The 20793-nt window shown below is 38.1% G+C and overlaps 1 protein-coding gene across 5 annotated transcripts in view; it reads right to left on the bottom strand.

The window, feature by feature from the left end:
* The window catches only part of OPA1 (OPA1 mitochondrial dynamin like GTPase), an 85142-nt gene that overhangs the window by 23731 nt on the left and 40618 nt on the right, over positions 1–20793 (bottom strand). For all 5 annotated transcript variants that reach the window (XM_047874322.1, XM_047874323.1, XM_047874324.1 and 2 more), the window contains 9 exons: positions 20156–20232; positions 14177–14342; positions 12069–12221; positions 10375–10483; positions 9764–9843; positions 5423–5563; positions 3092–3208; positions 1712–1805; positions 1094–1204 (listed from right to left, as the gene is read on the bottom strand). In XM_047874322.1, coding sequence (XP_047730278.1) covers positions 1094–1204; positions 1712–1805; positions 3092–3208; positions 5423–5563; positions 9764–9843; positions 10375–10483; positions 12069–12221; positions 14177–14342; positions 20156–20232 — 1048 coding nt within the window. The remainder of the gene's footprint in view (positions 1–1093; positions 1205–1711; positions 1806–3091; positions 3209–5422; positions 5564–9763; positions 9844–10374; positions 10484–12068; positions 12222–14176; positions 14343–20155; positions 20233–20793) is intronic.

The following is a 20793-nucleotide window of genomic DNA, read 5'->3' as shown; positions in this document are numbered from 1 at the left end:
GCCTGGCCTGGTAGTGAGGAGAGTATCTGTGGAGGGGGGCAGTCCAGTCTGGTGCAGGGTACCGGAGCACACATAGGATGAAGAGGGCGTCCTCTAAAAAAAGCAGGACCTGGCTTCTGGTGAGGAGGGTGTCCTTGGGCAGGGGAAGACGTGGGAAGGATAAAGGGGGACATGCCTGGCACACGATGCCAGTGCATGAGCTCAGTAAAAAGGACTCTGTGAAGGGCAACGTGGCATGGGGTATCAGAGCCTGGATGAGGTAAAAAGGGTGTCAACACAGGGTGAGGTGCTGTGGTGGTGGCCTGGAGTTGGGTGATCAGAGCCTGAGCTGGGTGAGAAGGATGCCTGTGCAATGAAGGGGACGGTGACAAATTTCGTTACATACAGGGAGACTGATCAAAGTAAGTAAATATATTAAGGATACTTGGAGCCAGATTTCTCATTGTCAGCAAAAGGAGAAAAACAGAATGAACCCTATATTACTGAATTAAAATGGAAAGTACCAGTGACAACTTACGGCTTTCAACATAGACGTATACACGTGATTAGGAATACAGGCGTAAACGTGCGGACGTGCATCTGCACATGTACGCACATGTGCGCGCACACGCACGAATGCATACAGCATCTGCTCCCCAGCTCCTTCCACTGAGAGGGTCTGGGAGCAGTGATAGTCCAATGACAATGAGCATTCCTAGGACCCAGCTCTTAATTTCTAACTACTATTCTGCAAAGTAAGGAAGCTGGATCAAAGTACAGGATGAGCACGGAACGTCTTGTTACACGGAAGGACAATATCAGGACAACACACGACACTTGAACAGGGTCTGAAGATTAGACGCAGTAACTGATCAGTGTCAACATCCTGATTCTGATGGTTGCATTACGGCTGCTATGAGAAACCTTGGTTTCTAAGAAACACACATTAAAGTACTGCAAGTGATGGGGCTATGAGTTAGCACCTTTCTCTCAGTCAGTGGAAAAAATGTTCTTTGCATGCACATTTCTATAGTTTGAGAGTAACTGGATGAACAAATAATGGAAATGCGGAAGGAGAAAAGGAGGAAGGTAGAGGGCAGGAAGAACCACTTACTGAGGTCTTCAGCCAGCTGAACTCGTTTGCCAGTGAGCAGTTTTACCTTCTTCTCGCTGTCTTCAGCAAAATCTTCCAATACCTCTTTCACATTTTTCTCTAATCGCCTGACTATTCAAAGTAAACAAAAACTTGAGGAGCTGTGTTTCTAATGAATGCACAAGGATGATAAAATTAGCAGTATTTGGAGGGTAAGTTCTTATTTTTCTCATCGAGTTTGATCTATTAAGTTCAAACTTCCCACAGTTACAGGGAGAATCTTTACTTATCATATAATACTTTTATCAGCATAAAACTAATACAATTCTCAGAGACGGTCATATTCTTAAGCCCTAACTCTTTAATGGAAGTGCAGGTTTCTCCCCCAAAAACTACGTGAAGCTTAGGAGTCCTTTTCTAACAGAATTTTTGTGTCATGAGGGGAGACTCTTGGTACGTTTTATCTCCCATCTTTCCCAATTATGATTTACTTTCACTCATATTTTCAGGGCAGATTTAATTTTCAATTGTTCTAATAAACCTATTTTTAAAGAAGTATCTTGGCATCATTCTATTAAATGAATATTACTACTATTATTTTTGCTGTCAAAGTTAGAAAGTGGTCCCTCTGTGGCTTACCTTCAGTGTTCGTAAGTTGCTGCCTCAAAGTATTTGCAGTGATGGCAAGCATGCGTTGTATTCGCCAGAACAGGACGACATCATTGCATTCCAACTAAAATATTAGGTCAGTAAGATTACCAGATGAAAATTTAAAAGTGAAAACCATGATCACAAACACATACGGACTGACTACTAAAGTTAATACCTATACCCTAAGCTTTAACAAAAAACCTCAGATTTATCTAATACACGTACTCCTATCGCAGATAGAAGCCACCGAATCATTTCTGCTCAAGGTTCACGAACTTCCGCGTGATTTGCATTCAATTTACCTCACTCCTATATAGCTTTGTTTTGATTCCGAGGACAAAGCAAATGAATCTGGGAAGTAGAGAATTTCATGACATTATATACAAGTGGAAATTCACAGCATATACCCTTAATTTGTATTTAGTTTCAGCTAACAACCATGTTAGCTTAAATATGTCCTTAGGTTAACCTCTTTTCTTTGAGCATGCATGCAAGCCAGTTCTGAAATGCAGCTTGTAGATAAAAATAAATTAATGATATGCTTCAAAAAGAGCTTATTCTGTAGAGAGGTCTTCTCAACGATTAAATTATGCAAAACACTTGCCATTTTTTACATAGGTATAGTTACATATAAATTTCCTTTAAGCTGAAGAAAACTCAAAAGCATTTTAGGGGCCTTTGATCACTAATTAATAGAGTTCTTTCAGAGCACTTCTACCTACAAGAAAATGCTCAAAATACATCAGTCTGCTGCCACCTAGCGGTTACTTTGTGAAACATGACATTACACTGTACAACTTCATACACTTCTTTCAAAGAATTATTTAAAGATTTTGGTGATGTAAAGAAATACAATATAGGAAAAAGCACAATAAAAGCTGTTTTTTCAGGATGATGTCCACTATGCAAATGGATTATGTTATACACATGCACACAACTATAAAGATTAACAGACATATAAAAATGTTAACTAAAATTACTTCTAGGTCAGGGGATTATAAGTGACTTATTCCTTAATAAGGAATATTAGTAAGTGACTATTTCCCTTTGCAATTTTCTTTTACATTTCTTTAGTGTATTTCCACAACAAGAATGTGTTATTTTCTAATACAAAAAAGTTAATTCTTAAAAAAAAAAATTAAGTGGTTTACTGCCTGTTCTCTGCACACAAAATCTTACTGTGTGTAAAATATAAAGTGGTAAAAACCTTAGAAAAGATAGGAGTTACGTTATTCTTCAGACATAAATCATATATACTTTTTCCCAGCAGATCAAAAGACTTAAAACTAATGCTAAAGCTATAGTTAACTTCCAAGCATCCAAATAACCATCACTAAAAGCATTTTCCCTGGTTTTTAGACACTTTACCTCAGAATCTACAAAATGCCTTTGGTAGTAGTAAAAGCCTCTTCGACAAAGGTTACAATGGTTTAGAGCTGTTTTCAAGAAATGTCTTCTATAAACTTGGTGCCAAGTATCTTTAATCTAAAATGAAGGAAGAAAACAAAACCAAAGAGTTACTGTACACTCCCCTCAGGTTGACCAAACATTCTGAAAAGTCATCCACGAAGTTTATTTATAAAAAAGTTAATTAAAACTAGTGGCAGTGTTATTCTACCAACCATTTTTACCCATTGAGAAAAAAATTTTTTTAAGACAAAAGATTAGATTTACCACTACTCTGACCCCTTACCAGTTTATATACTTCCAAATATGTAGTGTTTTTAACAACCGTTGTTATTACATTCAAATAATCATTCTGTAGAGTAGATAGGGTTGGCATTATTACCGCCCCTAGTTAGAAGTAAGGGGCCCCAAGGAAAAAGAGGTTGTGAGCCTTATCTAAGGACAGAGTCAGGACTAGGAAGCTGGTCTCAGACCATCAACCCAACAGTTATTTCCTTTCTGATTACTACATCTTGCTGTTACCATAGCAAAATGACTCCTGCCGTGTCATTATTACGTAGTTTGTCAAAGTGTTCAAGGTTCTTGCGTCTTTTCTAAGCAGACCAGTAATAATCGTATGCAGGTACAACCAGTACAATCAACGCTATGTAACACAGAGGAAAGTGGAAGCTCAGAGATGATGTCAGTATTACTAGCAAATGGGATGGAACTGCGCTAGAATTCACATCTCTGACAGTAGTCCATCTGCTATGTTTGTCATAATTATCTTGTTATCTATTTTATAGCTTCATCAAATGCACTGGAAGAACAAAATGTCTCTTGGAAAAAGGGCTGAGATTTTCTTGCTCAGAGAAAGTCAATATATACAGCCAATCCATATCCTAATATGCAGGCAAAGTCCAAGGATGGATAAATTAAATTTATATTCAACTAATAATTTCATGTAATCATTAGTTTTAATTTCATTTTCTATTTACAAATAATGCTACATGTAACAGTTTTAACTTGCTTTGAGTTTTACCAGTTTTCTTGTTCTGACCTCCTGGGGAATTTAAATTAAATATACTCATTTCTCAAGTGCAAAAATATAAATAGTAGATAATCTTTAAAAGAACTTCTGTGTGGCTCTGAAACTTCTTATATGATTGTTTTCCCTCTTAGAATTATTTTTCTAATTGGGTTTCACTAAGTTAACTTAAGCTAATATTAAAATAAGGTTTTATTTTTAAATTTTTTTTAACATTTATTTATTTTTGAGAAACAGAGTGAGACAAAGCGTGAGCGGGGGAGGGGCAGAGACAGAAGGAGACACAGAATCTGAAGTAGGCTCCAGGCCCTGAGCAAGAGGTCAGCGCAGAGCCTGATGCGGGTCTCGAACCCACAAACTGTGAGATCGTGACGTGAGCCAAAGTTGGACGCTCAATCGACTGAGCCACCCAGGCGCCCCTTAAAATGAGGTTTTAATCCCTTACACTCTAACTGGGGTACATAGGCCCAGAAACAGTTATTTTTTTCAAATCTTCCCCAAATAAGCATCATGAAGATAAGCAAAACATAGTCTGTAATTATTTTTATTCTCATATTTATTATGATGATGTGAGGAAAATGAGATAGAACCCCAAGGCACTACTCAATTTAATACAAACTTAACATTCACATTTTTTCTAAATCCACTCATACCTGATTAAGGCACTTTTTTTTTTTTTTTTTTTTTTAAGAGAGAGAGAGCAAGTGAGCAGCAGAGGGGCAGAGACAGAGAGAGAAAATCTCAAGCAGGCTCCACACTCAGCGTGGAGCCTGACATGGGGCTTGATCCCACCACGCTGGGATCATGACCAGAGCTGAAATCAAGAGTCAGACACTTAACTGACTGAGCCACCCAGCGTCCCTGATTAAGGTACATTTGACAGAGAAAACATATATATATAAATGAAACACACTGAAGCAGAACTTCTATTTTGCAATCTGAAACAGCGTAACGTGGTGCAGAGATGTGACTGGGCTTCACCTCCTTTTGCAAGAGCTAACTGCTGAACATGCCCAGGTATTTCACTTTTCCAAGTCTCAAACTCATTACGAATTAAAGTATTACCCGTAAGAAAACACCACCAAGAATAAATCTCTACTCTGTACACAACCAAAGTGACTGTTTTTACTGTCAGCAAAAGTACACGTGAACCCAAGTCAGGTCAAGCACTTCTATATCCGAGTAACATGTGAGAAGTAGCAACATTTTACCGCAAGAACAAAGATTAAGGAAGTAAGTTCAGGCTTTTCTGCAATATTTATTACCAAGCTTGGGTCCACTTCTACCCCTCGGGATTCCAGGTTCTTTCGCACTGTGGTTATCTCATCGCTTGCGAGATATGCCGGATGCTCCTCGTTACACTTCAACATCTTCTCCAATTCGTTCTTGGTTTCGTTGTGGACAAACTTGAAATTGTTTAAAAGAGAATTCTGCTTTAGATGGTTCATGATTTGCCACGCTTATAAAAACAGAGCCCTGATTTTAGTTAAGTACACTGCTCCTGCACAATAGGTGACCAGCCCCACACAGCAAACAAGAAAGAACAGTCCCCAGCTTAGGATACAGGACAACGGCTCTGGGAAGCAGAATAAACTGGACTTATATGAGGAGAAAGAAACAAACAAGAAATTAGCCACATTTGTTATATATTTTGCTTTTGATGAAATGGTTTATTGTCGAAATTACAGCACCAGGTAGCTTACTGTATACTTTCTTGATCTTAGAGTAGGATATCAGTCTAGGAAAGAGTACCCTGAATATATGGGAAGAGATAATGTTCTAATAAATGCCTTATATCTAAGAACTAGATGGCTGTAAGAACTTGCACCTGCTGACAGGCTTCTTTTCTGATAAATATGAAATTCATAGTTGGGATTTAAAAAAAAAAAAAAAAAGATTTCTAGGGGCGCCTGGGTGGCGCAGTCGGTTAAGTGTCCGACTTCAGCCAGGTCACGATCTCACGGTCCGTGAGTTTGAGCCCCGCGTCAGGCTCTGGGCTGATGGCTCAGAGCCTGGAGCCTGCTTCCGATTCTGTGTCTCCCTCTCTCTGCCCCTCCCCCGTTCATGCTCTGTCTCTCTCTGTCCCAAAAATAAATAAATGTTGGAAAAAAAAAAAAAAAAGATTTCTAATAAAAATTGTGCTTTAAACTGCTTCTGCAAGGTGCTTATCATTCCTTTTTTTTAAAATTTATTTTTAAATAATCTTTGAACCCAACATGGGGCTCAAACTCACAACCCCAAGATCAAGGGTAGCACACTCTATAGTTTGAGCCAGCCAGGAGCCCGAAGGTGTCAATCGTTTTTATTATTTATATTTTTTAAATGTTTATTTATTTTGAGAGAGGGAGACAGAGCACAAGTAGCAGAGGGGCAGAGAGAGGGAGACAAAGAATCCCCAACAGGCCCCGTGCTGCCAGAGCAGAGCTCAACGCAGGACTCGAACCCATAAACCGCGAGATCACGACCTGAGCCAAAACCAAGAGTCAGCTGCTTAACCGACAGAGCCACCCAGGTGCCCCGATGCCTATCATTTTTAAATGTACATCCAATCTCTTCTTTATAACTGTTCATAATCTGAGGACCAAAGGAGGAAAACATATACTAGTGATAAATTTGAAAGTAAGACTTTTATACAGTGCCAAATTATGTTTATCTTTCCTTTTTCAATCTTTCCAAAACTGCATGATAAAAGAAGCTAGCTTCAAATTCACTGATTACTCTAAACAAGTTACTACCACAGCACTCTGCCCCAAACTGTAGCAAGCTACAGTATCTGAGTACTTCAAGAATAAAATGTAAATGTAAATAACTGGTTTATAAATGAAATTACTAATTAATATTCTCTGAAAACATGATACTTTAGAAAAACTATTAATGAAGAGAAATTTCACATTTTCCTTAAACATCTGCTCTTGGTCTGAGGTAAGAAGGAAATCTTTATTTTTTTTTTAATTAAAAAAAATTTTAATATTTACTTGAGAGAGAGAGAGAGAGAGAGAGAGAGTGTGTGTGAGAGACAGAGAGAGCAGGAGAGGGACAGAGAGACAGAAGGAGACACAGAATCCAAAGCAGACTCCAAGCTCTGAGCTGTCAGCACAGAGCCCGACACGGAGCTCGAATTCATGGACTGCAAAATCATGACCTGAGCCAATGTCAGCTGCTTAACTGACAGAGCCACCCGGGCGTCTCATAAATCTTTAATTTAGATGATACTCCCCAACTCTTCTTGTCCTGTTTTTACTTCTATCTGTCCACCTGTCCCCACCACCCTGGCTGTTCAGAACACTACTCTCCCATGTATCCTGACCAAGATCTCCACAGTTCAGCTCAGACAAGGTGAGAATGTTCCAAAGGAATGGATTTTTCCCTAGAAAACTAAGGAAAAAGTAACAACATAAAAGCAAAAAGTAGTTTTCAGAGCACAGACTTCTCATTTTTAACGTAGGACAGTCTTAAATTTCTTTTCCTGCTTAATCAATCACTCAAAAAGACAGAAGGAACACAGCCACCTAAACTTGCAGTGTGAGATGTGGGGACAGTCTCAACCTCTTCCATAATCTGTTTCTCATGGTAACCTCCAGGAATGAGATCTATAACAGTGGTTTTCAACTGGGAGCAGAAGGGGTAGAAAGGTTAGAGAATAAGAACTTGATTCAGTAGGTCTGACAGGAGGCTTTCTTTTGAAATAGAAAATGAAACACGCACATACAAACACCTCCCAAGGCAGTCCTGATGTCCCTCTCCCTACACTCCAAATTATGGCTTCTGTTCTACAGTCTGGGTCTTACGTATGCTGCCCTGAAACCCTGAAAGGAAAAGGGTCTTCTCTGAAGGGTTTCCATATTCCTCTCCTAGGCCACGGATCCTCCCATTAATCTTAAAACTTAATTTTCCACTTCCCTTGCAGGGATCCCCTACAGGTTCAAATTCCTGAGAAAATAGTTTACAACTAGGAATTATTTCTCTCTGAGAGCATTTGGCCACTAGTTGCTGAGGCAAGGTGCCAACATCGATTACTGTGGAGACTTTAGCCTAATTTCCCTAAACCCTGATGGGTGGACACCATTTTCCTTCCAGGTTTACCTGCCTCACACCAGTTCTTTTCAATCATTGCTTCTTCCAGTCTTAAACTCAGATCACATTAGAGTCTAATGGCTCTCCTAGAAATTCTTTTCTGATAGACCTCCTCCTTTTAGCCCATGTGTCGAGAGAGATAATTGATGCTCCCTGAAGACAGATGTGATCCAACTGCTAACCCTGTCTACCTCCTCAGGTTCTCTCCACAAAAATCCTATCAGAAAAAAGAGAAGAGGAAGACTGTTCCTTCCCTTTTTTATTTATTTATTTTATTTTTTAAATTTTTTTATTTTTTTTAAATGTTTATTTATTTTTGAGACAGAGAGAAACAGAGCATGAACGGGGGAGGAGCAGAGAGAGAGAGGGAGACACAGAATCCGAAGCAGGCTCCAGGCTCTGAGCTGTCAGCACAGAGCCTGATGCGGGGCTCGAACTCAGGGACCATGAGATCGTGACCTGAGCCGAAGTCGGACGCTCAACCGACTGAGCCACCCAGGCGCCCCTCCTTCCCTTTTTTAAAGACAAATTGGGACTCATATCTGACAGACAGCTTATGGGGGAAAAAAAAAAAAAAAAAAAAAAGTTGATTATATAACTTAATTCTGTATTTAAGATGAAAACAAAACAATAAATAAATAAGGAAACAGGGAAACAAGAATGATATGTCATTTGGCAATTTTCCATTCTTTTTATCTTCTCTCTTGATATTTCTGTATCTTGCTCTCCTTTCTCTAATTACATGGATTCGGACTGAAAGAGGACTGGATGCCACCTCTTTTTCTTAGTCATTACTACTTTCACTTGTGCATTTTGATTTTATATCCTGTTTTCACTCTTTAAGTAATGAGATGTGGTATATGACTAAATGCTAGATAGGAAGAGGAGCCATAACAATAAGGAATAAAAAGAAGGTGAGGGATGGGAATTTGAATGATTCATACATCCTCCCTCTACTCATTTGTCAATTTATTTATACTTGCCTTTACCATTTTGTTCTTCTGAAGTGCTCATTAAATATTTATGGAATAAATAAATTCTGTAATTCTAGTTCCTGTCTGAATTTTTATACCTATTTTGGGAATACAACAGCAAAAAATGCAAAAGAACAAAATAATCTGAATAGACAACAGAAAAATCCAGAAGTAACAGATGAGGTAAACAAAGTCACTGTATCTTTCATTCTGATTACATTTACTCTACATCCTCTGAAATTCGTGTCATTTTTTATTTTTGTTTATAACTTCAACCTTCATTTTACCTCAAACAAGGAACTGAAATGAACAAAGTAATCAACCACAAAAGGAGCATGGTTCATTTCCCATTTTAGTAACATAGCTACTGCACTTGAAAAAAACAACTTGCTTTTATAGCTTACTATTTATTCTAAAATTTCATTATGTTGTAGAAAGGCTGATATAAAACATTTGAAATTATTAAGATTGGTCTAGAAGGCATGCAAAAGTGATATTTTAATGCTTGAATTAAAATAATCAAAATTATATCATAAGACCAGAGATTTGTTTTTTTACCTGTTCTTGGGTCCGGTTCTTCCAGTATAACCATCTCTTTTTCCAATCTGGACCTATCATGTTTTCAATTGCATTTTCAGCTGCAAAATTAAAAAAAACTTTTTAAAAATTCATCAAAAATTTTATCATTTACCAAGTACATAGATTATAACTAATATTAAATAGTCTTATTTTATTAACTATTTCAAAGTGCTATATCAATATAAAGTCAGCTGAAATAAAGACAAAAAAAATTACATGATTGATATGGTACATGTAGAAGAAAGGATTTAATTATATATGTTTATAATCTGTGCAAGGTACAATTGGTATTGCAAGGTATACCGTTTCCATAGGTATAGAGGCAAACACTAAAATGGTCTTATAGTTTTTTCAGAATAGGAGTACATATGAACATATATCCAATTTATTTAATATTTTCCCTAGTTACTAAGCCATTGACTGAAAAATCCCACAAAAAAAATTTAACTATGTTATTAATGACAAAGCTATGAAATGTTACTTTTATTTTTTTTTTAAACTTTATTTTACAAACGTTCATCAAGTTGGATGACCCACCCCCCCCGCTTCACCACTGTGAATACTCACAACTCAACCCATGTCCTACTTACTGTCCTTGAGGCGAGCCTGAAGAGCTTCTTCCATAAAATAAATAGCGGCATCCCACTGTTGTTTATCAGATATGGAACGGTCTTCTAAAGCATTGTGCTGGATAACCCTCTGAAATAACAAGGAAAGAAAAACAGCCAATTTTGATCTATCTAGGCCTTATAATCTTAGTAACTGTATTCAAATTGACAGCTTATCAAACATCCAAAAGAACAGATGTGCCTAAAACAACATAAAAGTATGTCCCTTCCATGCAAACTCAGGTCTTATTACCTGCCCACTTGTCAGCTTTCTTCCCCAAAAAATAAACAGTGAAGACTTCTTTCTATCCCAAATTGAGTAAGCTATGTCTAAGATTGAGAGAGGTATGTTACATATGTGACCACATAAAATCTGCACCTAGAACCCTAGTAACTCAGGAGTTAATGATTCAGATCATCGCTACCTCTCCTTTTTGCCATATGATCTGTGTTAGCATTTCCAAAAAAACAAGAAAAACAACCACTGTCTCACCGTTAACACCAATGAAAAGTGTAAAGGAGGAAAGCTTAAAAGGTCTAGACAATCATAAGCAAATGTGAGTTCTTCATTATAAGAAAACTGATCTCGGGCGCCTGGGTGGCGCAGTCAGTTAAGTGTCTGACTTCAGCCAGGTCACGATCTCGTGGTCCGTGAGTTCGAGCCCCGCGTCAGGCTCTGGGCTGATGGCTCAGAGCCTGGAGCCTGTTTCCGATTCTGTGTCTCCCTCTCTCTCTGCCCCTCCCCCGTTCATGCTCTGTCTCTCTCTGTCCCAAAAATAAATAAACGTTGAAAAAAAAAAAAAAAAAAGAAAACTGATCTCTAAATTTTATAATTATTGAATGAATGCATGAAAAAGGACACTATTCTCTCAGGAAGCTAGTCTTATAAGGCATTTAACAAGAACGAACATAGCTTTCAAACATGAAAACAAACACTTATTCTAAAATAAATTACAATTATGACCAGCCCACAGTGCGATATGCATTATCCTGGAAAACTGCTCAATCTTTCAACAGTTCTCCTCAGAACTGTCTGGGAAGAGAGCAGGTGCTTAACCAGGTTTGATTATGGTGATGGAACGTTCTACGTAACAAAAGATCTGCTGGAGGTGGTTGGATTTGGTGAAGGTCAGGAGTCAAGCTTTGTAGCAGAGTCAGGGCTTGGGTCTGAGTTTTGTCAAGGACAATAATAGGGCTGCTTAAGAACTAAATAAAATCTGCTTACAAAATACACTGTAGAGTTTCAGGCACCTTGCAAGCATTCAACATGTGGCAGTTAGCATTATTTTAGAAGTCTAACATTGTATGACTCAAATCCACTGAAAACTAATGCATCTAATTCCTTTTATTACCACGAAGGGTAAAATGAGAAGCAGCTATCTGAGCCATCTGTAGATCAGGTCCATGTAATGACTAGTGGACAACAATTTGTGGAAGTTAATAGAAGCCTCTTTACCGTGAAGTTTGACTTTTTTTCTGAAATGCTAGCCAAGAAAAATAGCAGAGAAATGTTAAAGGGCTAATTACAGATGGTTAAACTATTTCTTTCCCCTCATTATTTTAAATTCAGAACCTAATTGAAATGGTCATATAAAAACAGCTTCCTACAAAAAGATACCAATTTGAGAAATTATATAAAAGCATGAGGCCGACACCTTAACATACAAATGACATACCAAGCTGTCCTCCGCAAAATCATTCCACTTGTGGCGCTTAATACTTTCTTCCTTAACAGCCTCTTTAAGTTTATCAAATATGTCATCATGCTCTTTCCCTTTTGGTTCTGTCATGAAGCGGGAAAATTCTTCTTGTAGGGTCTCCCAAGCAACCTAGATTTAAAACAAAAAAAGCTGTATTCACAGTACATACTTATATTTAATATGTAACATGACAAACATGTGAATTAAAGCCAAACAGATGAAATAAGCTTATCACAAAGTACATATGAAACCACTTTTTTTTTTTAAAGGCCGCATACATAAACACTGGCCTAGAGATCTCACACTGATAGCTAGTGGGGTAGATTTGGCGTCCTGACATGTTTTGCTAGACCTACATGGTGTTTTAAATTTTAACAAACAGAGCCAACATTAAAAAGAGAGAGACTTCATATAAAAATCTGTGTTTCCAGCCTCTCTTGAACTATCCGGCAGCACTGTACCCACATTCCTACATAACACTAGCTGGAGCTGAAAAGAAATTGCCCCCTTGACTTAAGGTCTGTACTCCAATCAGCCCCCAGACTTAGTTTACTAATTTATTTCCTTCTGTACAAGAGGTGAGTCTGCCTGCTTCTTTCATTCTGCAGAAAGTTTAAAATTTCATAACGATTTAGTCTTCTTCACATGTTTGCCTTTATGCAAATATAGGAAGCAAAGCATCAATACCTTCAAACAGAGCCCAGCAGTATTCAGGCTCTATCACAGCTAACTCCTAATTACCTGGAAGGAAGAGCCCAGTGCCAGAAGTAACAAAGAACTAAATCTACTTATGATTAAGTGGGCTGGTTAATGCTGTGTTTTTTATTTAGCCCTGGTCCTTTTAAACATGAAGAAATCACGGCATAAAAAAGATGGCTGTTCAAGAATATCCAGTGAGGTATTAGAATCTATGTTTCCTGACCTTCGGCAGATCCTCATGTCTCCGCCACACCCAGGTGAGAAGGGAGAAGGTGGCAGGAGACAGAATGACCACTTCCACGGCCGAGCCTTAGGATGTGAAAATATCCCACCGTGGGACCGGGGCCGCATAGATGTTTTTAGGCAGGTTGTGAGGAGAGCTGGTGAGTGATGGCAGCAGCTCTCTAGCTATTTCAGGGGTAAATGTGTGGAGAACTGACAGGGGTCAGCAGTATGCAGCTTCAGCAGAGCAGCTGCCAGCTCTCAGAAAGAGAAGCTGGAAGAAACTGAGAAAACAGGTGCAGTCAGGGCTGGAGCAGGACAGGAGAGGGGGGAATGACGCCCAAGTAATTAGAAGCTGACAAGGTAAGTATGAAAAATGAAATTATCTTTGACACTGACTCTCATTTTGTGAGCAACCTCACAAAGAGGCACAGGACACACGGCGTCTTACTGAGCGAGCGCAATGATTCTTCAGATCAGCTCAGGGGATGCTCATCATCACAGTAACAGCAGCTGGCATTTACTGCGCAGTTACCGTGGGCCAGGTGTGTCTAAGCATTTTATGTATTACGCACATTTACTCCTTATAACAATCTGCGAGGTGGGCAACATCATCATCCCTATTGTACAAGTAAACAGAAAGGTTAAGCACCTGGAGTCCAAAGACCACCCAACTACTACGTGGTATAGCCAATGTGTAACAGATAAGCATTCTTTAAGGGACTTTCTTATAATTCTTGGTCTAATGTTCTGGCAGGATCCTAACTAAGGAAATGATTATTTAAGTGCAACTGAGCCCTGCAGAAAATCAATAGATGAAATAGTTCAACCATTAAACATTTTTCTTATGGGATCCTTATTCGCAGAAAAAGTTAAAAACAGTTCACAGTTAAGCAAATTTTGCTGGTTTTGTTAAATGCTATCTTTGGAACAGGACCAATGCCCTCGGACCAACAAAATGCCAATCAGTAAATTTTTATAGTGGTAGTAACTGGTAATAGGATTAAGGCTGACCCCAACACAGAGATAAGGAATAGAGAATAAATGGAGCCTAAAGACTAAAAGGAGAAAAAGTGGCTGTGATGGGAATAAAACCTAAAATTCACGGCTCCTACTCCCTTCACATAATGCTTCTTACCCATTTAATTAAATTATATCCTAACCTCTACTGCTTTATTAGGAAGCTGTTTATCAGTCCACTGTTTAAGCTTGATGTCCACTGTTGTATTAAAAGTCCCTGAATTCATGGTCTGTGCAGCTGGAAGATAGATGTTTTCAATCACATGAGTTGATACTCTTTCCCACAAAGACTGCTGAAGGATTTCCTCCCTGAAATTAGACAAAACAAGTTTCAAGAACATCAAATTTAAATATTATATTGTTTTTAAAAACAGCTGCATTGAAGTATCATATTTACAGTCCTGACATATGAACAAACCTGTGTATCACCGCAATCAAGAGAACCAACCTATCCATCATCTTCAAAAGTTCTAGCCGCTGGATCTGCTTTCAGTTACTAGAGGTTGGCTTATATTTTCTAGAATTGTGTGTAAATGCAACCATACAGTATATACTCTTATTTTTGTCTGTCTTCTTTCACTCGGCAAAACCATTTTGAGATTTCTCCATATTGTTGTATGTATCAATGTTTCACTCCTTTTTTTAAAAATTATTTTTAAGTCTATTTATTTGAGAGAGAGCGATTGCGAGTGGGGGAGGAGAAGAGAGAGGGAGAGAAAGAACGGGAAGCAGGCTCCATGCATTGTGAGTGCGGAGCCCAATGTGGGGCTCGATTTCACGTACCATGAGATCATGACCTGAGCCGAAATGAAGAGTCTGCCACTTAACTGATGAGCCATTCAGGCGCCCCTGTCTCACTCCTTTTTATTGCTGAGTAGTATTCCACTGCATGGATCTGTTTACATATTTAGCTGCTATTGGACATCTGGGTTGTTTCCCACCGTTAGTTCTTCCAAATGAAGCCGTAATGAGCTTTCACATGCAAGTCTTTATGGACACATACTTTTGCTTCTCTCGGGCAAAATATCTAGGATTGGAAGAGCTGGATCATTTGGTAGCTACATAGTTAACTTTTTATGATACTGCCAAACTGTCCAAATGGGTGAACTATTTTACATTCCCACCAGCACAGTATGAGAGTTGTAGATGCTCTGCTTCTTGCCAACATTTGATATGGTTAGTCATTCTGACAGGTTTATGGTGGTATCTCATTGCAGTTTCGTTTGCATTTCCCTAATGGCAAATACTTTCAAGTATCTTTTCCTGTGCTTATTTGCCTATACAGACTTTTTATGTATTGACTGAAAAGTGCAGTCCAAGACTGAGAATTTCTAGGTATAATTTTAACAATTTATCAGACCACAGCACAGAGCACAGAGATGTTATGGGATATTGCTAGGTAAAACTGGTCAACACATCATGATAAAGGCAACACTATAAAGGATGCATAATCAAGTTGAGAATCCTGCCTTAAAAAGTACCTTACAAGACCACAGATCTCTAAGCAAGAAAAAAACAACTATTTCAATGAAGAAAAAAACTGAACTCTCAAGAAAATATGTATTTGGCTTCTCCCAAACTAATTTCTACTGCGAGATAATACAACAACATACAAAAAACATTCTGCTTACCAAAAGCGGTCAGCAACCTCAACCGTCTACGACAGCCACTTTTGTAGCAGCAACATCCCGGCTGTCCAGAAGCCAAGATGCAATTTTCTTAGTTGAGGAGCGCCAACACTCCCTCCCAGCCAAGACTGCTCATACTCACTTAACATTTTGTGTAAAGTCAAGTGTACTGAGTCAATCGGCTTAGCTGCTGGTTTCCCCTTGCTAACTTTCAAGGTTTTTTTTGGGTTACAAGCAGGAAACAAAAGAAAGAGTGTGAGGAGAGGACACACCACAGAGGACCAGAAGGACAAAGTCAATTTAGTCATGGTGTTAATGACACATAATGATAGGCAGAAAATTTCAGGAGCAGGCTGGAAGAAAAAAAGCTTGTCAGTGCCTCCTATTTGGATAAAATTTTAAACACAAACCCAAGATTTCTGAAAGATAAGCAAAAAACCAGGATCCAGCCTCTGACCACCAGGGCTTTTTGCCACTCCTGCATCAGAAAAGACTTGGTCTGTTACCTCCTCCCAGGGGTCTGTGGGGGAGGAACTGACATTCCAGACACCCTTTCGAGGAGATAACAACAAAATCCCAGACCACCAAATCCTGACGAGCTTAGGTAATGTTCGCAAAGGAGGCTGTTTTCCAGTCCACCACAGGGAGCTCCCGTCACCCATCCTCACCTGCCCTTTCGTCACCAAGCTGCTGTCCTCTGTCCACACTCCTCCTGCTCCTCTCCCTCCTAATCATGTTTATTGTGCCCCCAATACTCTGTTCCATAACAAACAAACCGCTTTACATTCCCACTCTTTCCCCGTTCCATATATCCTCAGACCTTTCCTGGCTCTCCCTTCCAGACAGTGACTGTCCTCACATCCTGTTGACTGGAAGGTGCTGAGTTAGGGAGTGGAAGCCAGGTTCCCTTCAATCCAAAATCTCTCCCCGGACAAGAGTCCTCAGCTCTCGTGTAAACTCCAGTGCTGTGAGGCCAGTTTACACCGTCTGCTACCCTGACTTGAGCCCTTGTTTACGTTTCCTAGCATGTTTTAGATGATGGTAGACTTCTCTATTCTAAATTTTGCCATCATCTAGGGAAAAGTCCATAAACACACAAAATTCAGTTAACATTATAGTTCTGCTCATTCACCTCTGTACCTCCAGGATCTTTGTCTACACTGCATGTTAATCAAAACACTTTTCAAAATAGAAATTTCTTCTTTCAAAGCAAAGGACTTACCCTATATAATAACTTCAACCAATACAGAAAAAGTAGTAAGTCCTCCATAATTCCCCTTTCAGTGGTATAACCACTATTCACAGCTTTATTTATCAATAAAACATTTAATGCCTGCATAAATATTTGTTTGTTTACATGAGTGGATCAAATGGCACATACTACGTTAGTTAAAAGCATATTGTACCGTTTTCCATGTCAATTTCCTACATTCTTCCATAGTGTCATCACAGTAATACACTCTATGAATAAATCAAATATGACGTAATTTCAAATAGGAAACAGAAGTTTTCAATTTTTTTACACTAATACAAAACCATGGTGACGATTCTTACGATTCTTATGTTCATCTTTGTCAAATATATCTTCACTCCTATAAATTAGCAGCAATGTAATTACTATGTAGAAATGCACTCACTGATTAATGAACTTCTCCATTATCTACACATCCAGTCACTAAATCCTGTCAATTCTATCTGCTAGGTAACTCCTCAAATATTTCAAAACTGTCTCCTCTTCTCCATCTGCACCATCCCGACTCAAGTTCAAGCTGCCATCATCTCTCATCTAGTAATTTCAGCAGCCAGTGGCCTCCTTGCTCACTGCCTCCTTCTTCACAGCATCCCACTTGCCCTACTATAAAGATCTTTCTAAACTGCAAATCTGCCCTAAAGATATTCAGTGGCCCTGGGTGCTCATGGGATAAATTCCAAGCTTCTGAACATGGCTTGTATGGCCCTTAATAATCTGTATCTTGTTTCTATCTACTGCTTTCTCTCCTGCCTCTTGCCTCCTTCTATGCTAAAGCTGTAGGTAACAGCCCTCAGCCACCTGTGTCCCCTTGCCTTCTCTCATCTCCTGGCCTCTGCAATTCTCCTGTCACACCACTTATTCTTTAAATCCAGGATTATGGTATCAGAGATCTTTTCTGATTCCTCAAATCTGAGTCAGGGGACTCAACTGTGAGTTCCCATTTTCCTTTCATTTTTTCAAATTTCAACAAAATAAACTCAGTACTTTTAACCAATAGCTGTATGCATAACACTGTAGCATTTTTTAAAGTGTTTCTATAAATCCATCCGGCTATCCTTCTAAATGACATATGAAAAAAAGATCTATCTATAGTAACATAATGTTAACGATATATCAATATCTTATACTTAATGTCAGCAATCAATCCCTGATGATCAGGTCAGGTATATTGTGTGGAAACGCTGAGAGCCTATTTCTCCCTATAATGCAACTTACGTTGAATATAAACCCCCAATAACTTTCTTAAAATATAGTTACAGTAGACTAGAATGCCTTTAATAACAAACTATCATGTTTAGGACACAAAACGCTTGTAACACTGTTTCCAGATCACCAAATATAGATCAAATAGTCCTGGCAATGAAATAATTAATCTTAGGCATGCACCCTAAAATATCACATAAGGCATTCATTATGCAACAAGAACAAAATACTGCTTAAGGCAACATCAACTATGTCACAAAAATAAAATATTTTGGGTACAATGCAGTTGAATTCAGTGTGGCATGAACAGTTACAATTAGGACCTGCTATTTTGATCTATGTTTGTATCAAGCTTTAGAACCAGGAAAAAAAAAAAAAAGTTGATCTGATAAAATACAGAATCACCTGCTCCAGCGGCTCACAAAATACATCGCTAGCAGCTAGATGTCCTCCTTCCCTCCCCTGCCTTCTCTACACGCACTCTGGAAATATAGGCTTCTCAGCCCTTCACAATTCCCTTCAGCCACCTGCATACTAAATAAACGGTGTTTAACCTCATGGTTCACTTTAGTGCAGGAATACTTTGATTTCAGACTGTTCTGCCCAAACGACACTAACCATTTCATCTGGTGATGCCAGGAATTTACAGAGGCACCCTATTTTTCTCCCATAAACAGCATTACCAGCTATTACAGTTTACAAATCACTTTCCGTGTATACTGTCCTCATATAACCTAGAATGGAAGTAGTGTTCATTCTTTATGCGCGTGCGCACGCATGTGCGTGTGTGGCTGTGTATATACATCTACCTCTCGCAATTTCAAAAGCCATTTGGCTTACAGAAAGCCACAGAACTGGTTTAAAATACAAATAATAACAAAGATAATCTGGATATATATACACACTTGACTAATCAATCAACAAGTATAGATAAGATCAGAATCCTTTTGGGGATAAGGAGAGGAGATTAAAAGTAGGCAAATTTTGACTCCTTAAAGAAAGAAAATGGTTCACCACTGAGGAAGAAAGGGCACCAGGATGGGGAAACTAGCAATACTGAATTCAAACTTAAGTACTGGACACTAACTGTCTAGGCTCAATTTTGATAATTTTCAACTCTTCACAGAACCTCTTCAACAGAAGAGGTACAGAAAATATTTATAAAGAATGGCAATAAGGATAGTTCTATTCCAAGAATGATACATTCTTAGAAACAGTATAGGCTTCATTAGAAACATAATTTATGTACAATGAATTTGTTCATTAAAATATGACTGCAAAAAAAACAAGGCTATTTATACATAGCTTACTTGAGGTACATAGAACCTATTCTGGTTAGTGACCCATTCCAATAAATTTAAGAGTGCCAAATTCACATACGCATAAATAGAAGGTGATAGTTTGCCCTGAGAGAGATTTGCAGGAGTAGTTTTCAAAAGGATGGATTTACCTGCTATTTTTTAAGAATCTCAAATAGAATTCAACTTGAAATATTATTTGTACAAAACATATGAGGTGTATATTATAAAAAGCACCAACTGCTCCTGCTCAGAAATGAGAACTTAAAAACACATACCCTTTTCCCTTTACAAACCAATTTTCTCGATAGTTTTGTTCTCTGTGATTAATCTAACAAGAGTAACCAATTTTGAAAGACTAATCTTTAAGCACAATTAGATGAAACTTTTGCCTAAATGACTTGAAAGAAATCAAAATTAAGTGTTTACTAAGTATAAGGTAAAGAAAAACCTAAGATGAAACAAGACTTAAAAAGACCGTGGAGAGAACAATTTTTCAGAATATCTTTTCTGAAACATATTTAAATAAATACATAATTTATTGTACTTAAATACTTACCTGGTTAGACAACAAAAGTGGTTATGTTTTGAAAAAAGACATACTTTTATACTATTACTTATTTACTAAGTGTTTTGGGGGATGAGCCAAGGCTACAATAAATCACTGCTTTATCAACCTAAATGTTAGTATTTCATTATGATCTATATAGCAATATTTTTGAGAAAAGGTCAAATACTCACCAATGTTTTGGTGTGACCTGGCTCAGACTGATAACTTCATCGAGGATTTCGTTTTTAGCTTTTTCAAATAGTTCGTTCTAGGTAATATAGATACAAATAAGTAAGATTTTCACAAGAGAGTCAGTCTGCCCTGCCATGAGTTTCAGAGATCTCTACAAAGGCCTCTGACAGGCAAGCAGGCGGAGCTTAGGTTTGAAGCAGGCATGACCAGTAAATAATGCTCTTCTCTTCTAGTCTCATTTTTAGGAATGAGAAATAGCCAGATAAGGACAAAGACACTGACACAAATGTCTACCTTATTCATTCAATGCTCACTGTAGTTTTTCATGTAACATTTATTCAGTCAGGTAAGTTTTTCACATAACAAATGTTATGTGAACGTATTAGTACATATTAATTTAGTTCATTAGTATTAGTAAACTGATGCTGTTTTATAAAAGACGGCATTTTAAAATCAAGGAATACCAATATTTAAGTCCCACTAATCAGAGTGTATTTCTCCATAGTAAATGCTGAAAAGGTAAATGAGTCGATGTACGATTTTAAAAAGTCTGTAATACATAAATATGTTAATTCTAGAAGACCTTTAAAGAATGTTCTTCATTTTATCAGAAAACATTTTTAAATACTTGCTTTAG

The sequence above is a fragment of the Prionailurus viverrinus genome, chromosome C2, assembly GCF_022837055.1.
Source record: "Prionailurus viverrinus isolate Anna chromosome C2, UM_Priviv_1.0, whole genome shotgun sequence".
In the NCBI taxonomy this organism is placed as follows: Eukaryota; Metazoa; Chordata; class Mammalia; order Carnivora; family Felidae; genus Prionailurus; species Prionailurus viverrinus.
This window is presented reverse-complemented; position numbering and strand designations above follow the sequence as displayed.